The 22,464-nt window shown below is 36.3% G+C and overlaps 3 protein-coding genes across 3 annotated transcripts; all 3 read left to right on the top strand.

The window, feature by feature from the left end:
* The first annotated feature begins 146 nt into the window (after positions 1-146).
* LOC100252992 (ras-related protein RABE1c) lies at positions 147-5,532 on the top strand. The gene is made up of 8 exons (XM_002284035.5): positions 147-1,352; positions 2,687-2,759; positions 3,180-3,280; positions 3,775-3,840; positions 4,137-4,234; positions 4,638-4,700; positions 4,869-4,961; positions 5,116-5,532. The coding sequence occupies exons 1-8, from the start codon at positions 1,280-1,282 to the stop codon at positions 5,197-5,199; spliced, it is 651 nt and encodes a 216-aa protein (XP_002284071.1). The 5' UTR covers positions 147-1,279; the 3' UTR covers positions 5,200-5,532.
* Positions 5,533-8,064: 2,532 nt separating this feature from the next.
* On the top strand, positions 8,065-17,210 carry LOC100254754 (uncharacterized). The gene is made up of 9 exons (XM_010660302.3): positions 8,065-8,241; positions 9,709-11,410; positions 11,625-11,851; positions 11,950-12,282; positions 14,622-14,868; positions 15,243-15,371; positions 15,459-15,674; positions 15,950-16,073; positions 16,642-17,210. The coding sequence occupies exons 2-9, from the start codon at positions 9,851-9,853 to the stop codon at positions 16,878-16,880; spliced, it is 3,075 nt and encodes a 1,024-aa protein (XP_010658604.1). The 5' UTR covers positions 8,065-8,241; positions 9,709-9,850; the 3' UTR covers positions 16,881-17,210.
* A 2,192-nt stretch (positions 17,211-19,402) lies between these two features.
* Positions 19,403-21,728, top strand: LOC100247871 (WAT1-related protein At2g39510). Its single transcript, XM_002284055.4, has 7 exons — positions 19,403-19,905; positions 19,993-20,055; positions 20,145-20,261; positions 20,375-20,609; positions 20,702-20,863; positions 21,149-21,300; positions 21,391-21,728. Exons 1-7 carry the CDS (start codon positions 19,700-19,702, stop codon positions 21,569-21,571), a joined length of 1,116 nt encoding a protein of 371 aa, XP_002284091.1. The 5' UTR covers positions 19,403-19,699; the 3' UTR covers positions 21,572-21,728.
* Positions 21,729-22,464: the final 736 nt, after the last annotated feature.

The raw sequence follows: 22,464 nt of genomic DNA, 5'->3' as shown, positions 1-22,464 counted from the left end.
AACAGGCTTAGCAACTTACACTGCTGACTGCACATTGTATTGGAATGGAGGCCCATCCAATTTCGCCAAGATGGGCTTGTGTTTATAACCCACATGTGATGTGACTATATCACATCATGTCATGTCAATGTTGGAAAACAAGTTAAATAACTAATAAACTGAACGGCTTAAGGTTCTTGTAAGGTTGATCTAATCTCATATTAGATCCCCCATGCTCAACAAGTGCTTTTATTAAACATTTAAAATTAAAAAGACTTGAGACTAATAACAAGAGATGATAAAAGCATAGAAAACAACATAACCAAGTACTTTTTAACACAGTTTCCACTCTTTACCAGAAATAGGGTTGAACTTGAGCCATTTATCATCTCTCCGGAGAGATACATTGCCAAAGATCTTGAGTCGCCCTAATGGTAGAACCACCTTTACGACCTCACCTTCTTGGGTAAACCCTCTGCTTCGTCATCTTCGCCATTCCCTTCCCCATCGCCACCACCACCATCACCCTCAAAACCCATCACAACCCAAGTGAAGATGACCGACGATGGGGAATGATCCCTCGATCCTTCTTATGAGTTATGACATATCCCAAGGATGGTGAGAGCTTGAGGGAGGTGGCGATGTGCTTTTAGGCCTTTAGTAGCGGGTGAGTGGTGGAGGAGGAGAGTATCTTCCAAGCATATGCTTTAAGCACAACCTTATTTTAGCACACTATTACTCTCACTTTTTCAAGTATGTCAATAATTTAAGTGAGAAATTTGTATTCCAATTGTGGAATCTACCTAAGATTTCCCCGTCTTTGAGTGCTCCTATCCTCTCTCTCTCTCTCTCTCTCTCTCTCTCTCTCTCCATTTCTCGTGTTTTGCCTTTTGGCTCTTTGCCTCGGGAGAAGGGACTTCAACAACCACTATGATGCTCCCACGTAGCACGCATCCAACGGCTCAAAACCAATCATACCCGAGTGGATTCTATGAAGATATATTCAATGGCGGGACTCCACGTGGACCCCAAAATTCAATTTCTCGTAGAGGATGTATCGGGTGCGGTCGAGTGCACGGTTACGTGGACCACGTCCACTCTCCGCCGTAGGATGCCAGCGAAGCGTACGTGTAGAGAGAGGAATATTGGACATCTGAGGCCTCCCATGTCGTCGCTAACCTGCGCAGCTTAAGCTCTTTCTCTTTTCTTTGTCTCTCTCGATCTCAAATACTAAAGATATAGAAACGGAGATCGCTTGCTCACTTGCGCAGATTCAGATCAGTTTCTAGGGCTTATCTCCATGGCTGCTCCACCTGCAAGGGCTCGTGCTGATTATGATTACCTCATCAAGCTTCTTCTTATCGGCGATAGCGGTTAGGATCTCTCTTTCTTTGGGTTTTCTTGTTCTTTACAGGATCTATAGATCCTGTTTTCTTGGATTTTGAATTTGGCGTATTTGGTTTGATTTGATTGATGTTTATTTTGGTTGATTCGTTTGTGGAAGGGTACTGTGTGGATTGTTCCTGTGGTAATAATTGAGTATACGTTTTGTTTGGGTATGGATTTGGGTTGGATTCAGTGATTTTAGGGATTTCTTTTTCTTGTAGTGTTTTATTTTTCAGAAATGGGCATAGATTAACATTTGGTTTCGTTTTTCATGAATTTCATGTACAATGAGGGTTTCTTTGGAGCTTCGTATGCTCTATTATGTTGAATTAGAATGGAGGCTTCAAGGGGCTAAATCTTTGATGGGTTTTCTTGAAATGTAGAAGGCATTTCATGTAATAAAGGGGAAAATGAAGCAAAAAGAAGTTTGAGATGGATTGGATGAAAATTTCATTGTTTGGTTACAACTGGAGTTGGTACATAGTGAGCATGTTGTTATGGATGAGTTCGTATTCATTAAACGTCCAAGACTTGGGAATGGCAATATTGACTTGTTCATAACTGTGCAAGTATTGGTTTTGCACCATCAATTGGATCATGCTGCTGTGTAACTTGAAGCTCTATTAAATTCCTGCTACATTTCTATGTGGAATTCTGTTTTTTTTTTTTTTTTTCCTGTTGTCTTTCCTCCATCAAGTGAAAGTCAATTAACATGTTAATATGCCTGATGAAGACTTCAAAGTATGTGAAGCACCTGTAGTTGGCCATGACATAACAATGTTTTGGGTATAACATATATGTTCAACATGTCTATTGGCCTATGAGATGGAATGAGAGGAAGGTGAAACTTAGACTTATTGGCTGTGTCTTTGTGTTCTAAGACCTATGGCATTAAAGAATCTGGCACTTAGAAACAAATGCCTAATACTTTTACCTGAATCCATGTAGCATTGCATGCCAATTGTCAATTTTCATGCATACTTAGTGCACCTTACATTCTTCAATCAAAGAGATATCCCTGACTTTACCTCCTTCATGAACCTCAAGTTGGTGTAATGGTGTGTGTGTTTAGGCAATATGAGTCTGTGCTATAGAAGTTCCATTCCTATATTTGTGACTTTTCTCAAACTCTTTATTCTATTTTCTGTTATCTTTGTCTTTCCACCACTCATAAATTTAAAACTATTGGAGACCGGGTAATTGCGAAATTAAGTGAACCTTTGAGAAATGTTTTCAAACTTTTATTCAATGAGATGATTAAGATGTTTGGTTTTAGCATGCTTGATTTTTCTTTTGTTTTTCTCATTATATGTCTTTACAGGTGTGGGGAAGAGTTGCCTTCTCTTGCGCTTCTCTGATGGGTCCTTTACTACCAGTTTTATTACCACCATTGGGTATGTGTTCTTGGGTAAGCTGGAGTTTTAGAGCTAGGAGCTGCTTGAGCATATTTGGTATGGGGTCAACCTTACTTGCAGTTAAAAAGTGTAATTAAATTATTGTTTTGTTTTGTCCATCTAAACAATCGTTTAATTACCCTTTTTAACTGTAAGTAAGGTTGGCTCCTTATTTCCAAGACATTCACTGTAATGGTGCTGTTGAAAAAGGAAAAGAAAAACTGATGGTATGGAAATCTAGAATGAGATGATACAAAATTCAGTCATGCTCACTGTTGATGTAGAATATCCCCTAGGTATGGCTCATCCAGTTGAGAGCTAGTGAATTGGCTCTAAAGATGCTTTCATACAGGTGTTTGATTAATTTTTTAATTCTTTTTAAAAAATGCTTCTAATCTGATTCCATATATAATGCTGCAGTATTGATTTCAAGATAAGAACCATCGAGCTTGATGGCAAACGGATCAAATTACAAATCTGGGATACAGCTGGTCAGGAGAGGTTTCGAACCATCACAACAGGTTTGTTTTGGTCCTTGTACAATTTGGTTTTCATTTTTTGAATATGTGGATTGCACGGTTTCTCATATTCAGTTGTAATTTTTCATACGCGAGGGTGATCTTTAGCTGTATCATCATTATACCTTAGAGGCTTGAGATCCTAATCCAATCTAACTGTTTGAGGATAATCATCCCTTCTTATGAATTAAAAATAATGAAATTAAAGACTTTTGGGCAATATTGAAGCAAAGGTTCATAAACCCAGGTGGTTAGGACCAAAACATCAAGTTGGTATCTGTCCTTGGAGGTCTGATTCTAGACATTGCAACAATTAGTTGGTTTTTTGGCATCTGTACAAGCTACCATACAAACAGGGAGGTCTAATTTAATAGCTTTGCAGAGAGAATGTCGTTTCATAATATAATTGTCATTGTGATCCTGACACCATCATCTATTTTGCTTTAGTCATTTTTTCTCTCAGCATTTTGCTCAAGTGGTCTTCTTCTCTTCTGCAGCTTACTATCGAGGAGCCATGGGTATTTTGCTGGTGTATGATGTTACTGATGAGTCATCTTTCAACAGTAAATGCTCTTTTTATCTCACCCTCGGCATTTGAAGTTTGGATATGCCTGCTTTTGACTAATTTTAAGATTCTCAGTTGAAGACCACCATGTATTCATCTTTTTCTATGTCCTGTGATGCATTGTGTCAAGAGGAATCAGTGTTTTCTGATTCAGGCTTTTTTCTCTACTTCCATTGAGGTTGATGGTCAAGGATCTGCTTCTGTTGTAATGGTGCTTTAATCCATCTATGATGGATTTCTTTTTACTATTATTTCATTTCTAATTCTTATTGAGCTGCGATTCTTTGTATTCAGATATTAGGAACTGGATTCGCAACATTGAACAGCATGCTTCTGATAATGTCAACAAGGTATTGGTGGGGAACAAAGCTGACATGGACGAAAGCAAAAGGGTAAGTGCTTGTGAATTTTATTTTACTTTTTAATTTTGGGGCAACAGTATGGGGAGTTTTTGCAATTATTTACTCGGGTATTCCTTGATTTTTAACCTAGTTTGCTAGATGGTGAATTCATGATTTGAGCATACAGCCACTTTTATGTTGCAGTGCTCGCATCACTAAACTTTCCAGGTCAAGGCCATGGAAATCTTTGTTAAAAAGTGAAAAAAAATAAATTTGAGAGAACTGAGTTGAGATCGCAGTACTGTTCTTAATAGTATGCCTCTACCTTTTGGCTCAAAAACTAAAATGCTAGACTTGGTTCATTTCTCCTTGAGTCACTCTTTGTGGATCAGCTTGCATTTGTCATCTCTTTTATCATTCACTAAGAATCTTATTCTTTTTAATCTTTTCCTAGGCCGTGCCAACCTCCAAGGGTCAAGCTCTTGCTGATGAGTATGGTATCAAGTTCTTTGAAACTGTAAGTACAAACTTGGTAATAGAAAAGCTTTAGTGTTTTTCTGATATAAAAAAAGGAAACAAAAGAAAAGAAAAAACAAGGAGAGATAAGAAAAAAGTACAAACGTGCTACTAAAATTCTACTTCTTTTTGAAATCATGTTTTCATATCGGAAGTTTATGCTCTACAGAGTGCAAAAACAAATTTGAATGTGGAGGAGGTTTTCTTTTCAATAGCTAAGGATATAAAACAAAGGCTTGCAGAAACTGATTCCAAGGCTGAGGTATACAAGTTCCTTCCACTTTTTATTGTTACCATTCTTTTTCTCTTTACCAAAACACAAAAATAAGATGTGCTTCAGCACAAAGTATTCCTATCTTATTCTTCTTCTCCAATATTGATGGACTCCTTCCTTGGACTGGATTGGATGGTTTTAGCCTCAGACAATAAAGATTAACCAACCAGACCAGGCAGCCAATGGTGGTCAAGCTCCTCAAAAATCAGCTTGCTGTGGTTCATAAAGGAAATGAAAATATGCGAGACCAGGGGAAGGTTCTTCAAGTGACACTCCTGCAGGTGAAAAAACTAGTTGTCATAACAATATGGTGGGCACTTGTTTCCGTTCCTATCATTTTTTTCAACTACTGGCTTTGGCATGTTAAAGTTATTTTTATAATTATTTTGTGGAATTTATTCTAAGAGTACTCTCTTTTGTCACCTCCTCCTTTTCTCTCCCACTCTTTTTCTTTTACCTTTTTTGGGGGATTGGTATCACAGTGAACCCTGATATATCTGTTGCTCTTCTTGATGTAGAAAAGATAAACTGAAGTGGCCTTCTTTGTGTTTCAGAAAAATGGGTTGAGTGTCTCAATCTGTAACTCAGACTATAAACTGCTCCTGTATGTGCATCCAGAAAATGTTTGATTAACTGGGAAGCTCTTAATCCATAGTAAAGTTTGTCTTTGATGATTCTCAGCATCTGTGTTGATCAGGAACAATTTTTTGAAAGTCAATGGTTAAATTTTTTCTTCAAAGGAAGGAAGGTGAGATTGAAAAGTCAAACTTCCCTCTATCTAGATAGGCCGATGTCAGCAAATGCGTTATCTTCTTTCTTTAAGCTCATGGCTAGGTCAGAACCAACCACCTTCTCCAATCCAACTTTGACAATACGCTTAAATTTTGTTCTAATTTGAATGTCACTCAAATACAAAAATTAATCAAACAAATAAATCTTTCCTCAATCCTTAAATTTTCGTCGTTTTTCTTTTTCTATTTCTGTTTGTTTGGTTGGAAAGAAAAGAAAGTGAAGGGGTTGATGGGCTATGATCCATGACGTCATAACCAGACAAGGTTATCGCATGTTGGAGCGAAGTTTCTGCTTTTTCGTTTGTCGGAAGAATGAAAATTTTCCACAATTCATAGAAAGAAAGTTTGGCTAGACACTGTTCAAAAAAATCTTTTGCTATTTGATTTGGTTGGATAGGGTTGATTAATGGTGCCAGAAGATACAAAGGTTTATAGGCTGGAACACGGTTGAGGAGGTAGAAATATTTGGCAATTTAACCCGTTAACCCATGATTTTGATGTCCGTTAATCTTCAACCCTAATATGATATTTTATTTGTCTATCTATGTCACCCAATCTCATAATAATAATAGACAAAGTGTGATTGATAATTTGATACTAATAGTAAAGCTCTATTATTTAACACTTCTTTTTAACTTATTCCTTTCTTTCCGATTTATTCCTGGTGAATGTCTATTCTAGCACTTTATATGCAATTGGGAATGGGTGCTCTCAGGTTAATACCGAATCAATCCTTGGCTCTTCAAATCTATCAGAAAATATTAAGAAAAATATTATATATATATATATATATATATATATATATATATTTAATTTCATAATAAAAAGTATAAAAACAAATAAAAAATAATTAAAATTAACTAGAAATATATGTACATTTGTACGTCTTTAATGTTTATAAAATAAAAAGTATATATATATATATATATATTTTATCTGTTTTTTTGTTCTATTTTCTTTTTCTTACATTTTTCTCAAATTTTACCACAATAAAAAAGATAATCTTAAAGAAATTGGGTAAGCTAATTGATATCTCAAACTTTTGGCAAACAAAATTTTGCTGAAATTTCTTTTCCATGGAATTTGTTCTACCACACTCTCTTCCTCTTCTCTCCCTATCTTATCTGAAAATGTTTTTAAAATACAATTTGATATCAACTTTTTGAGAATCATCTTTCAAAGCTTTTCACTAATACTTTGTAAAACAAATATATATTTGAAAATTTTAAATATTATTAAACACTTTTGTTGTATTTTTTTATATCATTTTTTATTTTTAAAGATAAAAAAAAGTGTTTATTTATTGTAAAACATGTTTTTTTGAATTTTGTTCTAAAAAATAAAAACTATTTTTAAAAATAAATCTTAAATCTTCCATTTTTTTGGTGTTGGTTATTTGTATGAGTAAACCTAGATATCTATAGTTCATCTTTTCATGTAAGTGTTTTAGAAAGATGGGTGACCGATACATGTAAAACTATTTTCAATGACTTTTAAAAAGTTTAAATATTAAAATTTTTTAATATTTTAAATTTAAAAATAATTTTAAAGATACAAGGTAAGTGTATAACATATAAAAAAATTATTATATTTTATAGAGAAATTATTATTATTTTATTTTAAAAATCATTTTAAAAAGTTAAAATATTAAAAAAAAAATGCTATCTTAAATTTTAAAAATAATTTTTAAAGATACAAGGTAAGTGCATATTTTATATAGAAAAAATATTATAGCAAATTTTTTATTATGTTAATTTTTAAATATTTTAAAAGCATTTTTTAAAGATATAAGGTAAGTGCATAATATACAAAAATTATTATATTTTATATAGAAATTATTATTATTATTAAAAACAAAAAAATAGGAAATGTTTTCAAAGTGTAATTCTTGAAAATCGTTAGAAGATTTTTGAGTCATTTGATTCAAATGATTGGTGGAAACCAATTTTAGAAATCTAAACTTTTATCATTTTTTCTTATAATATTTTGATAAAAATGTCCTTAATTTTTTCTTCTAAAAATAATCATTTTTTTAAAATCTATATGTAAATACTTGAAATAGTTAAGGGTATTTATGTCAAAAATAAATTATTCTTTAAGTAAAAACATAGAAGACATTAAATTTACAAATAGGAGGATTATTTCATCCTTTTAACTAATTAATTCAATACTTTTTTTTTTGGATTTTTACTTTTCAAAGAAAACGAGTGTCAAAAGTTATTGGAAAAAATAGAATGGGCCGGTTCTTGGGCCTGCGGGCTCTGGGTAAAGGTCCAATCTTTTACAGTTGAAAAAATAATAATAATAATAATAAAAAAATAATTTTAGTTTCCAGAATATATGAAGAAAAAGGGCAAAAGCGAGAAAAAAAATTAAAAATAAAAAGCATCAACTGCAGAAGAGAGCTCCATCGTCGCATTTTGCAGCGAATTTGGGATGTCGGCTTTAGGGTTTGCGTGAATCATTCACGCCTTGAGGTAAATTTTCTCGCGACTTTTCTCTATTTGGCTTCCGAGAAAACACAGTAAAGGAAATGAGAGCTTTGGATGTGATCGGCGTTCTTTAAGATTTTTTTTTTTTTTAGGGAAGCGAACGCGTTGTATTGTGTTTTCTTGTTCTCTAAATTCTGGAAGTAGTTGAATTTGAAGCTTTGGTTTCTGGTTCTTAGTGTTTTTTTCCAGATTTCAGATTCGTTTTTGTTTCATTTCTCGATTTGATTTTCTTCGTTTTTTATTTGATTTCTGTTTGGTGATCTGCTGTTTGGTTTAGAAAAGAAAAGAAAGTGAATGTTTTCGTATGCTATGACTTATGATAATATGGACTCCGGGGGGTGGGAAGACCGGGACCTCAACCAAGCAAGGGTGTCGTGTTGGTGTGGAATTTCTGTTTTTCAGGTGTCGGAGAACGAAAATTTTCGGATTCAAGCTCTAAACCTAGATGATTTCATGGCTAGTACATAAAAATTTCTCAGTGTTTTTGGTTTTTGGAATGTATATTGAACATTTTGTTGATTTTTGTTTAATATGTTCTTTCCTTTTACAGATTAAACTTTTGAACCTTCGGGGTTTTTCAATTTTGAGCTTAGGTGGTTGTCTGATTATTGCAGTTTTTAGATGCATACAAGCTGTTTGAGAAAATGGGTGTGAAAATCTGAAATCTCCTGTTTGTTAATTTTAATTTAAATCCATTTGATTTTTGAGGTGGGCGACACAAATCCATTTGAATTGTATAACTAGCTTTATGGTTAATAACTAGGGTCAGATTATTTTTTAAATCCTTTCATATCCTTTAGTGCAGCTATTTGATTTGAATGGCAGATTTTAAATCCATTAATTTCCAGTCCATTGATCTTATGGCCTGTTTGGGTTCTGTTCTTGAAACCAGTTTCTAACTTAAGAAACATGTTTAGTAAGTTTGTTATAGTTTTTTAAGAATTTGTTCTAAAAATGTTTGTTTTTTAGACTAAAATTGAAGTGTTTAAAGATGTTTTTTGTTGAATGTTCTGAGAAACAATTAAAAATGCTTTAAGAATTTTTGCATTATAGATACATGCATAATAGCTTCATGGAGAATAAGTTGCAAAAATTGTTTTTCATATTTAAATTCCCAAATAGATTTTTTTTTCTTCTTGAAAACAATTGAGAACTGTTTTAAAAAGCATTGCCAAACTGCTCTTAACCAAGGCATATATCACATGTACACAAATTTACCTATCACACACACATTTACATAGAGACATGTGTCTGTGTGTGCTTTTAAATTTTTAGTTCTTTTTTTGTTCTATTTCTTATAATTGATCATTATCTTTGTTGTCCTTCCAGAAAAAGAAATAATCGGAAGTGTTCTCTCCTATTCTGTTCAATTGAGCTTTGTTCAGCAATACATTATGACTTTTTTTTTTTTTTAATTTTTGTTTTCTTTTGCTGCTTGATTTGGTTGGACAGGGTTGAATAGAGGTGCAAGAATATGCAAATGTTTGTGATTAAGGTTTGATATTGGCTGAGGAGGTACAAATTGTTGGCAAATCTATACTTGGATAAAATTTTCTGCATAATCATTAATCATTAAAATTTTGGGTTGGAAGCTATGGTGTGGTTTAGGGTTGGTTCTGGTGTAGGCTCCGTGGCAAAGCATGCCATTAGGAGAACATTGTGTCAAGGTGGATCATATGCAACAAGAACACGGGTCCTTCCATCACAGAACCGATACTTTCACAGTACTGTCCTTAAGTCAAAGGCTCAAGCTGCTCCTGTCCCACGCCCTGTGCCCCTCTCTAGGCTAACTGATAGCTTCTTAGATGGCACAAGCAGTGTCTACCTAGAGGAGCTACAAAGAGCTTGGGAAGCTGACCCAAATAGTGTTGATGAATCATGGGACAACTTCTTCAGAAATTTTGTGGGCCAAGCAGCTACATCGCCAGGCATATCTGGGCAAACAATTCAAGAAAGTATGCGTTTGTTGTTACTTGTGAGAGCTTACCAGGTGAATGGCCATATGAAAGCCAAGTTGGACCCATTGGGACTGGAAGAACGTGAAATCCCTGATGATTTAGACCCTGCTCTTTATGGTTTCACAGAAGCTGATCTTGATAGGGAATTCTTTCTTGGTGTCTGGAGGATGGCTGGGTTCTTGTCTGAGAACCGCCCAGTACAGACCCTTAGAGCCATACTAACCCGCCTTGAGCAGGCTTACTGTGGTAGCATTGGTTACGAGTACATGCATATTGCAGATCGTGATAAGTGTAACTGGTTGAGAGACAAGATTGAAACTCCAACTCCAAGGCAATACAATCAGCAGCGGCGTGAGGTTATTCTTGATAGGCTTATATGGAGTACACAGTTTGAGAATTTCTTGGCCACTAAGTGGACTGCAGCAAAGAGGTTTGGGCTTGAAGGTGGGGAGACTCTGATTCCTGGCATGAAGGAAATGTTTGACAGAGCTGCAGATCTTGGTGTTGAGAGTATAGTTATTGGAATGTCTCATAGAGGAAGATTGAATGTTTTGGGTAATGTTGTTCGAAAGCCACTGCGTCAAATTTTTAGTGAGTTTAGTGGTGGCACAAAGCCTGTGGATGACGTTGGGCTCTACACAGGAACTGGTGATGTCAAGTATCACTTGGGAACATCTTACGATCGACCAACTAGAGGTGGGAGGAGAATTCATTTGTCTTTGGTTGCAAATCCAAGTCACTTGGAAGCTGTAGATCCAGTTGTGGTTGGAAAAACTAGGGCTAAACAGTATTACTCTAACGATTTGGATAGGACAAAGAATATTGGTGTTTTGATCCATGGGGATGGTAGTTTTGCAGGACAAGGTGTTGTCTATGAGACTTTACATCTTAGTGCTCTTCCTAACTACACTACTGGTGGAACCATACACATTGTAGTGAACAATCAGGTGGCCTTCACAACTGATCCAAGGTCAGGGAGATCTTCACAGTATTGTACTGATGTTGCCAAAGCCTTGAATGCCCCCATTTTCCATGTCAATGGTGATGATATGGAGGCAGTTGTTCATGTGTGTGAGCTTGCTGCAGAGTGGCGCCAAACGTTCCATTCAGATGTTGTGGTTGATGTAGTGTGTTATCGTAGATTTGGGCACAATGAAATTGATGAGCCATCTTTCACACAACCCAAAATGTACAAGGTTAGCCCTTTATGTTCTCCAGTTCTCTAGGGTTCATCATTCTTGTGAAGTTTGAATCACAAGATCTCATGTTTTTTAACATTTCTTCTAATATATTTTTGGTGATGTTTCTGTTATTATTCTGCTTACAGTCTGTCCTAGTGCTTTATTTGTAGCATGCATTGGGCAGATGCTTTTAAGATGTTTCTCATTTATTTGGAATGGCGGCTAACAGGTCATCCGGAATCACCCCTCAGCTCTTGAGATATACCAAAAAAAGCTTCTAGAACTTGGGCAGGCAACACAAGAAGATATTGATAGGGTACAGAATAAGGTCAACACAATCCTCAATGAAGAATTCTTAGCCAGCAAAGACTATGTTCCAAATAGGAGAGATTGGCTTTCAGCTTACTGGGCTGGATTCAAGTCACCAGAACAGATATCACGTGTCCGAAATACTGGGTATGCTGGATTCATTGCCAATTTTTGCTTGCATGTTCTTTGATGTCCCAACCTTTTTGGCTTTTTTGCTGAAAATTCGTTTCCATGCTGTTTTACAGGGTCAGACCAGAAATCTTGAAGAATGTTGGCAAAGCAATCACAACTCTTCCAGAGAATTTCAAGGCTCATAGAGCGGTAAAAAAGATTTTTGATCTGCGTGCACAAATGATTGAAACAGGGGAAGGTATTGATTGGGCGGTTGGGGAAGCACTTGCTTTTGCAACTTTGCTGGTAGAAGGGAACCATGTTCGTTTAAGTGGTCAGGATGTCGAAAGAGGCACATTTAGTCATCGGCATTCTGTAATTCATGATCAGGAGACTGGGGAGAGGTACTGTCCTTTGGACCATGTTATCATGAATCAGAATGAAGAGATGTTTACTGTCAGCAACAGGTAAATTGCATTGCAATTCTGAGCTTTTTTGTCCAATATCTAGCTTGTCACCTCATTAATCTTGCACACTATATATGATTTTGTTATGTGCATTTTCTTTTTAGAGAACTTGCTTTTACTTCTAGCAAGTGTGCTTGTTATGTTAGTTGTGAAAATTGCTGGATGCACAATATCTTGCACATTTCGAGAAGTATTGTACTTGATATTAGATCGAAGGGTGAATTCTATGACACAATGATGTAGCCTTGGTGCATGAAAATTATTTTTTCTTTGAACAAATTTTTTTAAAGATTTTTTTTGGGTTTCCTATTAGGTGTCTATCTGTTTAGGTTTCCTAATTTATTTTCATGTTATTTGTGGCTAATTAAACAAATTGAAATTATATCCTTATTCGAAAAAGCTTCTTAAAAGCAGTGTTTAAAGCTTAAGCGCAACTTTTAGCTTTTAAGAATGCTTATATAAAACTCCCAAACAGGGGTTTCTCACTTCTTAATGTGATTTATCTATATTTTGGGAAAGGAAGAAGACTTTTGCTTGAACATGGTGTAAAAACCACATTTAATATTTAATAAAATTTTTGAAAATATGCACAACAATTATACTTTTGCTTCTATTGGTTAAAAGGCAAAAGTTAAAAACTATCCCAAACAAATCCTATGATTATAAATCACTTCTTAATGTGATTTATCTATATTTTAGAAAAGGAAGAAGACTTTTGCTTGAACATGGTGTGAAAACCACATTTAATATTTAATAAAATTTTTGAAAATATGCACAACAATTATACTTTTGCTTCTATTGGTTAAAAGGCAAAAGTTAAAAACTATCCCAAACAAATCCTATGATTATAATTCATTTACTAGTATTTTGATAGACAAAGATAATGTTATAAAATATATAAACAGGTGCCAAAAAACAGTTCTCCAAGGTATTTTATAATTCATTTATTATTATTCCTAAGACTCTTAGAGTTTGGGTTTACAAATATATCATATTCCGATTAGAATTTAGAGGAGATTGTTATTATTATTTGTTGTCTAATTTTCTGCACTTTGCATGGATCTATGTGTTCATCCCATGCGTTCTAAATTCTAATGTGACACATTGGTCTAGCAATAATATATCATTACTTATAGATTATAGTTCTTCATTCATGAAACTTGGTGTTTCTTGCATTGCCCCATGCACGTTTTGTACTAATGTGCTCACTGTTAGTTCGGAAGTCACGCTTGGTATGGATGCTTCCCCCCTTGGTCAATATCCTCCTATGATGAATGTTAGGGGGTGTTTTTGTATCGTCTCCAAGTGGGAGCACACTCAAAAAGCAAGATACTACTCCTCTCAACACACATGAAGGAGGGGAAAGTCACCTTAGGAAAGTCACTCTCTTTAGTTCATGAAGGTGATCCCTTATAATGATAACAAGGGTGCGGTATGAGATCCTTGTGGGATACTCCAATTTTGCTTAGGACTATTTTGTTTTCTCCCCTTTTCAAACAAAGCAAGGGTAAAAGAGAGAAAGGAAGTTTTCGTTTTTTTTCAAGGATATGTATTTTTGCTCTTTCTCTTCTAATTGACTTCTCATTGAATTTTTATTTTTTTTTAAATTACCTTTTATACCCCATGTTTAAGTATATTCTAGATCCTTTTTCAATGAGTCCTTGTATCCTAAAGTTTGAGATACGAAGAATCAAACACCTAAACAGACTCTTACACTTTACATTCGTACTCTTGTAAACTTGACCCTCATCACATGTATTGCATTGACCAGAACTCCTCACAAGGGTACATTGATCTATTGCAGTGATGATGTCAACCACATCTTGTTCACAAGAACACATCAACCTGAACCCCATCATAGGATGGCTTCAACTTGACCTCTATCGCAAGGGTAGTGTTGACCTAAATCCCCTCACGAGGGTGGTGTCAACCTAAATCCCCTCACAAGATTGTCATAAACCCAACTCCCTATCATGCATAGGTGGTGTTTGTACACATTTTTTCCTTCCATAAAGAACAATTTCTCCAAGTTTGTTACACTTCTTCTCTACACTATTTTGAAGGCATTATATTTAGAATGTAACCTTTAGATGCTTTTACATTTGCTTAAGTCGAGAGTAGGACTTAGGGCTCTTATATCTAGAATCTAAAGCATGTTGTGGTGAGGTATTTTATTTCCCATTACTTGTTGATTGCTAGACCGCAACTGTTGGTATGACATCTGCTAAAATACATATTTTCTGTCGAACTGCCTATCAAGAACATTTTTCTTGTTAAACTGGTGCTTTTTTCTTTAACTTGGTTCTAATGAGATGCAATATGTTTTCTCTTGTGTACAGCTCGCTCTCAGAGTTTGGTGTCCTTGGATTTGAATTGGGTTACTCAATGGAAAATCCAAATGCTTTGGTAATGTGGGAAGCTCAATTTGGTGATTTTGCCAATGGGGCTCAGGTGATATTTGATCAGTTCTTGAGCAGTGGGGAATCAAAGTGGCTGCGTCAGACTGGGCTTGTTGTGCTGCTTCCTCATGGTTATGATGGCCAAGGCCCCGAACATTCAAGTGCACGCTTAGAGCGTTTCCTTCAGGTACAGGACATGCATGGCCTTTCAACTTTCTTATTCTCGTGTGTGTGTGTTTTGATTTCCACATATCCTTTGCTCTGTCAAGGGTTGAGCACAATGATTGAAAGGACAACTTCACATATAATTAGCTAAAAGAGGAAAATCCTTTTGGAATGTCAATCCTATGCAGATAATTGGACAATTGTAGAATGCAGTCCAAGCATGGAATAAATCATGTTTTAACTTTCACTCTTCTCTAATCCGTCTAGTTCTTCCTTCAAAATCATTCTGCTTTCCTGAATTTCCTCAGAATGCTGGGATTTGTCTGCATGCCTCCTGGTCTGGCAGTAGGTTTAACCTTGACTCCAAACTGATGTATCTGTAAAATCTGACTGCAGATGAGTGATGACAATCCATATGTTATACCTGAGATGGATCCAACTCTTAGGAAGCAGATCCAGGAATGCAATTGGCAGATTGTGAACGTCACAACTCCTGCTAATTATTTCCACGTTCTTCGGCGACAGGTAAGTGCAACTAATTTGGTTATTCATTTCTTTCGAGTTTCTGGACAAGTTAATTTGGTCTCTTATGTTTTTTGTTTCATTTCTCAGATACACAGGGAATTCCGCAAGCCCCTCATTGTGATGTCTCCAAAGAACTTGCTACGTCATAAAGACTGCAAATCAAATCTATCTGAATTTGATGATGTCCAAGGCCACCCAGGTTTTGACAAACAAGGGACAAGATTCAAGCGCCTCATAAAGGACCAGAATGACCACTCAAGTCTGGAGGAGGGTATCAGACGCTTGATTCTTTGCTCTGGAAAGGTATAAGCACCTTTGCCATTGCTATCTTTTGTCTTCTTTTACTACCTCAATCAGAGGTTTTCCCCACTTTCAGATGGGCTCTATGCAGTAAACCTTGAAGCTTATACATTTTCCCTATTTATCCACTAGAAACATCCACCCAAAAAAATCAAGGCATTGACTTGATTTTGTATGTTGTGTGTTGTGGAGAACTTAAAGTATATTAATTGTATATATCAGGTTATGATAGGTTCCATTGGCCATAAATGTGCTTGACATTCTGTTTTTCTCGACAGGTTTATTATGAGCTGGATGAACAGAGAAAGAAAGTCAAGGCTAATGACGTTGCCATTTGTAGGGTTGAACAGCTTTGTCCATTCCCATATGACCTCGCTCAGCGAGAGCTGAAGCGATATCCAAGTATGTATTCTGAACTTGCAACTGAAGCAGGAGTTATTGTTAATCTCTCTAATAAGCTCTATCTTTACTTTTTTCCATGAATTGAAGAGGGGACTTTTAGCTGGGAGAATGCAAGTTCCCTTGTATATTAACACATTTCACCTTTTCACCCTATGGCATTCTCCTGCATCAGTTTCAGACATTGAGACCTGTGTCTGTGTCTACTGACCTAGTTGCATCTTATTTGGGTCATTTAAAGGTCATCTGTTTTAGAGACCACAACTGTCCAGTGATGTTTAAGAAAAGGGTATGTTCAGGATGATGCTAGGCTAGATCCCTGACCTTCACCAATTTCCAAAAACATATGAAACAACTATTGCTGATGGAGATGTTCACTCATCCCTTCCAGTGCCTACAAAAAAACCGTTGAATTGCAAAATCTTACAAACATAAGCAGTGCTTTACCCTAGTTTCTGTATAATTTTGACTTTGGAGTAATCCCTGTGAGATTCAATTATGTATGCATTTATTTGGAATTTCATTCCTATTGACTACATCTCTCATTTCACCTTTGTTGCAATTCTTTCAGATGCGGAGATTGTATGGTGCCAAGAGGAACCCATGAATATGGGTGCATACAACTACATTTTACCCCGCCTTTGTACTGCAATGAAAGAGGTGGACAGAGGTACTGTGGAGGATGTCAAGTACGTTGGCCGGGCTCCATCTGCTGCCACAGCCACTGGCTTCAGCTCGTTGCATACCAAAGAACAGACTGAACTTGTGCAGAAAGCCTTGCAGCCCGAACCAATCAATTATCCTTTCTGATGCCCACCAGAAACCAAGAAAAACCAATCTCAAAAGGGAATAATCACACATGGAGTATCGCCATGTGGTGCACAGTCTGAACCTTGGCTATAAAATTCTCTTGATTTTGATATCGCTTGTTTTGTTCTCTAATTTTTTTCCCTGTCTGCTAATGCATGATGACATTCATGTTCACACATGAGTTGAAGAGCGCGACTTCAGATATATTCCATCTTTCAAGCACTACACATAAAAGGATTTGTCACGACAACTGTGAATTAATCCTTCTTACAATTATTTGTCTGTGAAACATTTTCGCTGTAATACCATCATCCTTTCTGTTTATTTGTAGACCTTGGCCTTCATTCTGCAAACCTTTTGCCCCTTGATGAGGTTCAAATTGGGGAGTGATACAAAGGTATGGCTACTTAAAGTTCAAAGAACAATTGCAATTCTATTTCATGAAATGGAGTATGAAGCAGACTCAGAATAGTGGTGGAAATATTGGACCTCAAATGGCAGTATGTTCTGTTTGGCATCTCGATCACGTTCTAGGCGATGATTTGATATATGGAGAAATTTACTTTGATTTGTACAATTTAATGAAACTAACTTTTTAGTTCATAGAACTTCTAATTCTAGAGCTCCTCTAACAACCCTATCTACCAGTTAATTTATCAACCATTTGTTAACCATTTTCTGATTTTAGTTTTTATGAGCTTCCGAATTTTAATTCCCATGTCATGATGAAGATCATGCGCTTCCTTCCATAGAAAGATTGCAAATTTCCTTTTTACCTTTTCAGTGTTTAGTACAGCAATGAACCATCCAAAAGAAGATATTTCTTGTCGCTGTTCATAACACTCAGCTTTAATGAAGACAAAGAGCTGTTATACTTGTCTAAAGCTATAAATAGGGGCCAAAAACAGCTTCTTTTATTTTGAAATTTAAAGATAAGGTGATGATGCAATTAGTCTGAAACTTTAGTGAAGATGGGGTTTGACACATGAACTACTAGTCGGCGCCTGTGGTTTATATGGAAATGCGATCGAAGATGGTGCATGTATCAGAAGCTAAAGTTTACTTTGTATACCATTATCCTTGAATATAATACCATGATTAAGTTCGAGCCACTGCTTTTGAACTAACAGTAACAGCAGAGCTGAACTAACAGTAACAGTAACAGTAACAGCAGAGCGATGTTATGTGAGGCACGTAACTACTCTTGGTCGGCCAATCTTTTGTGGAAAAAAATGAAGGAAAAATAAAAAAATGGATTTAAAATTAATAAATTATTTTTATACATTATTTCAGAATCATTTAATTTATTTATCTCCTCTCCATATATTTTTTTGTAATACAACCAAATATGACAGTCATTTTCTTTAGCAGTTTTTTTTTTTTTTTCCTTTTCTTCGATTGTTTTTAGGCGTCAAACATAACCTTAACCACCTGCACAAGTTGGCTTAGCAACATCATGCAGATATGAATTTATCCAAATGTCAGCATAGGTGGTTAGGAAATGCCTAAATTTGTGGCATCCATTTGGAATTTATATATATAAAAAAAAAACCATTTTTGTTGTTGGACTCAACAGAGCCACAACATCATGGATTTCTCCTTTTTCTCTTATAACAATGGGCATTGAAGAGCCATAGTATCATGGGAGGCACTATATGCATGAGGTTGTGAAGGATGAGATGGACAGCATTAATAAGTCGTTACCATGGACCAATTCCTCCCTGCTTTAATGTTGATCCACTAATTTCATCCACATCATGCATACTCATTTCACTGCTATCAACAAAATACACTCCAACATACTTCTATAATTTTTATCATTTACTTCTTTACTAAAGCCTGATCCTTGGTCACATCTTTTGAACATGGACACTAGGAAGAATCCATGTTCAAAAAATTATCATAAGTTTATGATAATTGACTAGAATATTAAAAATAATAATAATAATAATAATATGACCAAAATATGAATGATGTAAGCAAGCTGAAACAAAACGCAGATGGTATATCCTTACATTTCCTATTGTATATTCAAATCCAATGACAGAAATCAAAACCTCCAAACAATACTTTTTCAAGCATCATGGTATTTTTCACACATGTAATGGCTTTAAATAAAGACAAAAGTGATCCTTAGCCATGGATTATTTTGTGCATCAAACTTTCTATAATTTCATGCTGCTTCCCGTAATCTTCACATGAATGACTAATTTTAAGTCAGAAGTAGGAACATTCAACCGTAAAGTGATTAGCTATGTCAAAGAACATAGCAACATTTTAAGTAATGGCATACTACTTAGGGTTTGTGCGTATGGTGTTAACGTAACCGTGGAAGATAGATGTCAATCCACAGAAGAAAGCCGTCATAACTGATTATTCTGGGAAAGTGAAAACAGACATTCGTGGAATACACTTCATGGGAATACCTTCACGAAAGGCAACCTAATAAACAAATGAATGGGTCCTATCCCAGAACTAAACCTCATTTTCTGCTCATTTTCTGCAAAACCCTTTTCCAACCGATTGATATCATTCCATTTAACCAAACCCCACCAAGCCTCCACTTCTGGGAAATGTTTTTCTTGGCACAATGACTCTCCTCCTTAGTCAGCAATGGTGGTATCTGGTAGTGTCACACAGTATACACACATTACATGTAGAGGTGAGTGCAGGATTCACTTAGTGGAGTCCATTGATTTGGAATAAGCGCAGCCGTGCTGAGTTTGGTTTTATAGAGGAAATGACAGTATATAAGCTGGTAATGAATGGCTTCTTTTTCATATACCAGCTAGCTAGCTCATAAAGCAATAAACAGTAGTATGGGCGAGGAGGATTACTCGTTGAGGGTGCAGATTATGCAGGCAATGCCAATTTTGGCGGTGGTTTTGTTGCAGTTTGGCTATGCAGGGTTAAGTATAATTGCAAAGTATGCACTAAACGCAGGGATGAACCACTACACTTTCGTCGTCTACCGCCATGTCATTGCAGCTGCTGTCATTGCTCCTTTTGCTATTGTCTTAGAAAGGTTTTCTCACCCTCTCCCTCTCCCTCTCCCTCTCCCTCTCTTATATATATGGAGAAGAAATTGACCCCAGTAATGGATATCTGGCAGGAAAAGGTGGCCAAGGATGACTGTCTCCATCTTTGCAAAGATAATGCTGATGGGGTTACTAGAGTAATTATCTCTTTCTTCTAAATCTAGACTTTACTCTTATTTCTCACTAAAGGGTTGATCTTAATTATGTCTATTTGATCTCCCTACAGGCCTGTGATTGATCAGAACCTGTATTATGTGGGGATGAAGAACACAACTGCAACTTTTACCACTGCTATGAGCAATATTATTCCTGCATTCACATTTCTAGTAGCTTTGGTCCTCAGGTAACTCTCCAATCACTAGTATTATTATCAGAGAACAGTTCACCAACTGAATAGTTCTGTGATTCGTAGGGCATGCATTTGGAGGTCATTTACATTTGTGAGGGATTTTGCAGGCTAGAGAAGGTGAATCTGAGAAGACTGCATAGCCAGGCAAAGGTGGTGGGGACATTGGTAACAGTGGGGGGAGCTATGCTTATGACACTGGTTAAAGGGCCTGCACCAGACCTGCCATGGACTAAAGGAAGACACTATCATCAATCTTCTACTAGTCAGCAACAACATCCCATTAAAGGTGCCCTCATGATCACAGCAGGCTGTGTATGCTGGGCATGTTTCCTGAATCTACAAGTAAGTTTCTGTAACATGTTACTGAAACATTAGAGGAAAGTTTTGAGTGTTGTGCAGATCATCTGAATAAGTTAAGTTGACTACTCTTATAGGCACGTACGGTGAAGTCATATCCAGCTCAGCTCTCCCTCACCACTTTGATATGTCTGATGGGGGCTCTTGAAGGTGCCATGGTCACCCTTATTATTGAACACGGCAATGCCTCAATCTGGGTTATACCCAAGGGTCCTACACTATGTGCTGTTCTCTATGGTGTAAGTCACTTTCATAACATTAGGTTTTTCCATCAGTTCTTCCAGATAGAGTTTCCTAGAAAAGAAAAACTAGCGCAAAAATATCATTTGCTGAAAGAGCATTTAGGTAAAGGGATTCAAAATTTTGAATATTTTGTTAATATGAAGTGGGTTGTGAAGACTCTTTTGGCAATTAGAACTGACTGTAACATTTACTTCTGGGAAGATTTCTTCCAATAATTCAAATGCTGTGACTCAATGGCTTAAACTACTGCATTTATGATCAGATATGATGTTTGGATGCAGGGGATAGTGTGTTCAGCCATTGCTTATTACATTCAAGGAGTGATAATGGGAGAAAAGGGACCGGTTTTTGTGTCGTCTTTTAATCCTCTGAGCATGATTATTGTTGCCATTCTGAGCTCCTTCATTTTTGCTGAGGCACTCTACTTGGGAATGTAAGTGTTGATGTCGATTTCAATCTCTAATTATGATCATTCACAATATTGATGGGAACACTGTGGGTTCCATTCGGTTGTTTTTTGAAGGGTTCTTGGAGCAGTAGTCATTATCATCGGCCTATATCTAATTTTATGGGGTAAGAGCAAGGATCAACCAGAGGGAGTCCGGCTGGTGCCAATTGATCAACAAATGGCTAGAATGAATGGGAATGCAGAGACCTTAAATGGTGATTCTGTTACCAAAGTGACAGTCGAGGAATGTGTTTGAAGGAATTGAAAGAACAGAGTTGAAGTGATTGAGATTTTGAGTTTTCTGTATGTAACATGTTCCATGAAATTAACCTGAAACCCAAGTTCATAATGTTTATCATAAAATCTATTGAAGAACCCTAAGTTGCAATATAAGCAAAAAGTATTTATCATAACAAGGCTGAGTTAAGAGCGTTGATTTGTAGGGCAAAGATAGGTCAAAGTTGGGACCCTTCAAATGAAGACCTTTGGTATGCTGGGAATATGGACCATTCTAGAAGTGTACTAACATCCATCAATATGGTCCAGATCAGTAGGTAAACAGAGCATGTTTTGAATAAATGGTGAGCACCATCTGTGGATTCCACAAGAACAGAACTGCAAAATGGATTAACGAAAGAATACATAATTGGGTCCTAAAAATAGCTCTAGAAGAGATTCTGAGGCCCTATGAACTATGAAATATGGTAGTAGCTAGCCTTAAAATGATTTCCACTAGGGCTTCATTTCATCAGCAGTTTTTCCCTCTTCCTGTCCAAACCTGGACAGCCAGTAAGCTATTTGAAAAAGGCAGCAAAATTCAAACCTATGGTAATGGAAACAAACTTGGTGCTCTACTAATCCAAAGCAAGGATATCCTCCTCTACAATCTCAGAAACCCAGTCCAATAACAGTGAATCTATTCTACAGATGAACGCAGTCTTTGTTACAGGCCCTACCCAAAACTCAAATAGTAAGAATATCAAGAAGGCATCCTCTGATGAGTTGTGTTGTATGTATACCAAAAAAAGGACCAAATAAGAGCAAATCAAAGGAAGAAGGCAGGACATCTGTGGCTCCTGAGTTTTTGGTCATGGAACTCCCATATGGGCCCCAACCTACACTTCGTCAGCATAGCATTGAAAAGGGAGA

This window comes from Vitis vinifera, chromosome 13, assembly GCF_030704535.1.
Source record: "Vitis vinifera cultivar Pinot Noir 40024 chromosome 13, ASM3070453v1".
Classification (NCBI taxonomy): Eukaryota; Viridiplantae; Streptophyta; class Magnoliopsida; order Vitales; family Vitaceae; genus Vitis; species Vitis vinifera.
This window is presented reverse-complemented; position numbering and strand designations above follow the sequence as displayed.

Excerpts from the sequence above, each read along its gene's own strand:
- LOC100247871 (XM_002284055.4), top strand. The coding sequence starts at position 19,700 with ATGGGCGAGGAGGATTACTCGTTGAGGGTGCAGATTATGCAGGCAATG. Across the intron at positions 19,906-19,992 it reads TTTGCTATTGTCTTAGAAAG|GAAAAGGTGGCCAAGGATGA; the intron begins GTTTTCTCACCC and ends GATATCTGGCAG. Across the intron at positions 20,864-21,148 it reads TATGTGCTGTTCTCTATGGT|GGGATAGTGTGTTCAGCCAT; the intron begins GTAAGTCACTTT and ends GTTTGGATGCAG.
- LOC100254754 (XM_010660302.3), top strand. The coding sequence starts at position 9,851 with ATGGTGTGGTTTAGGGTTGGTTCTGGTGTAGGCTCCGTGGCAAAGCAT. Across the intron at positions 11,852-11,949 it reads TCACGTGTCCGAAATACTGG|GGTCAGACCAGAAATCTTGA; the intron begins GTATGCTGGATT and ends GCTGTTTTACAG. Across the intron at positions 12,283-14,621 it reads ATGTTTACTGTCAGCAACAG|CTCGCTCTCAGAGTTTGGTG; the intron begins GTAAATTGCATT and ends TCTTGTGTACAG.
- LOC100252992 (XM_002284035.5), top strand. The coding sequence starts at position 1,280 with ATGGCTGCTCCACCTGCAAGGGCTCGTGCTGATTATGATTACCTCATC. Across the intron at positions 2,760-3,179 it reads AGTTTTATTACCACCATTGG|TATTGATTTCAAGATAAGAA; the intron begins GTATGTGTTCTT and ends ATAATGCTGCAG. Across the intron at positions 3,281-3,774 it reads GTTTCGAACCATCACAACAG|CTTACTATCGAGGAGCCATG; the intron begins GTTTGTTTTGGT and ends TCTCTTCTGCAG.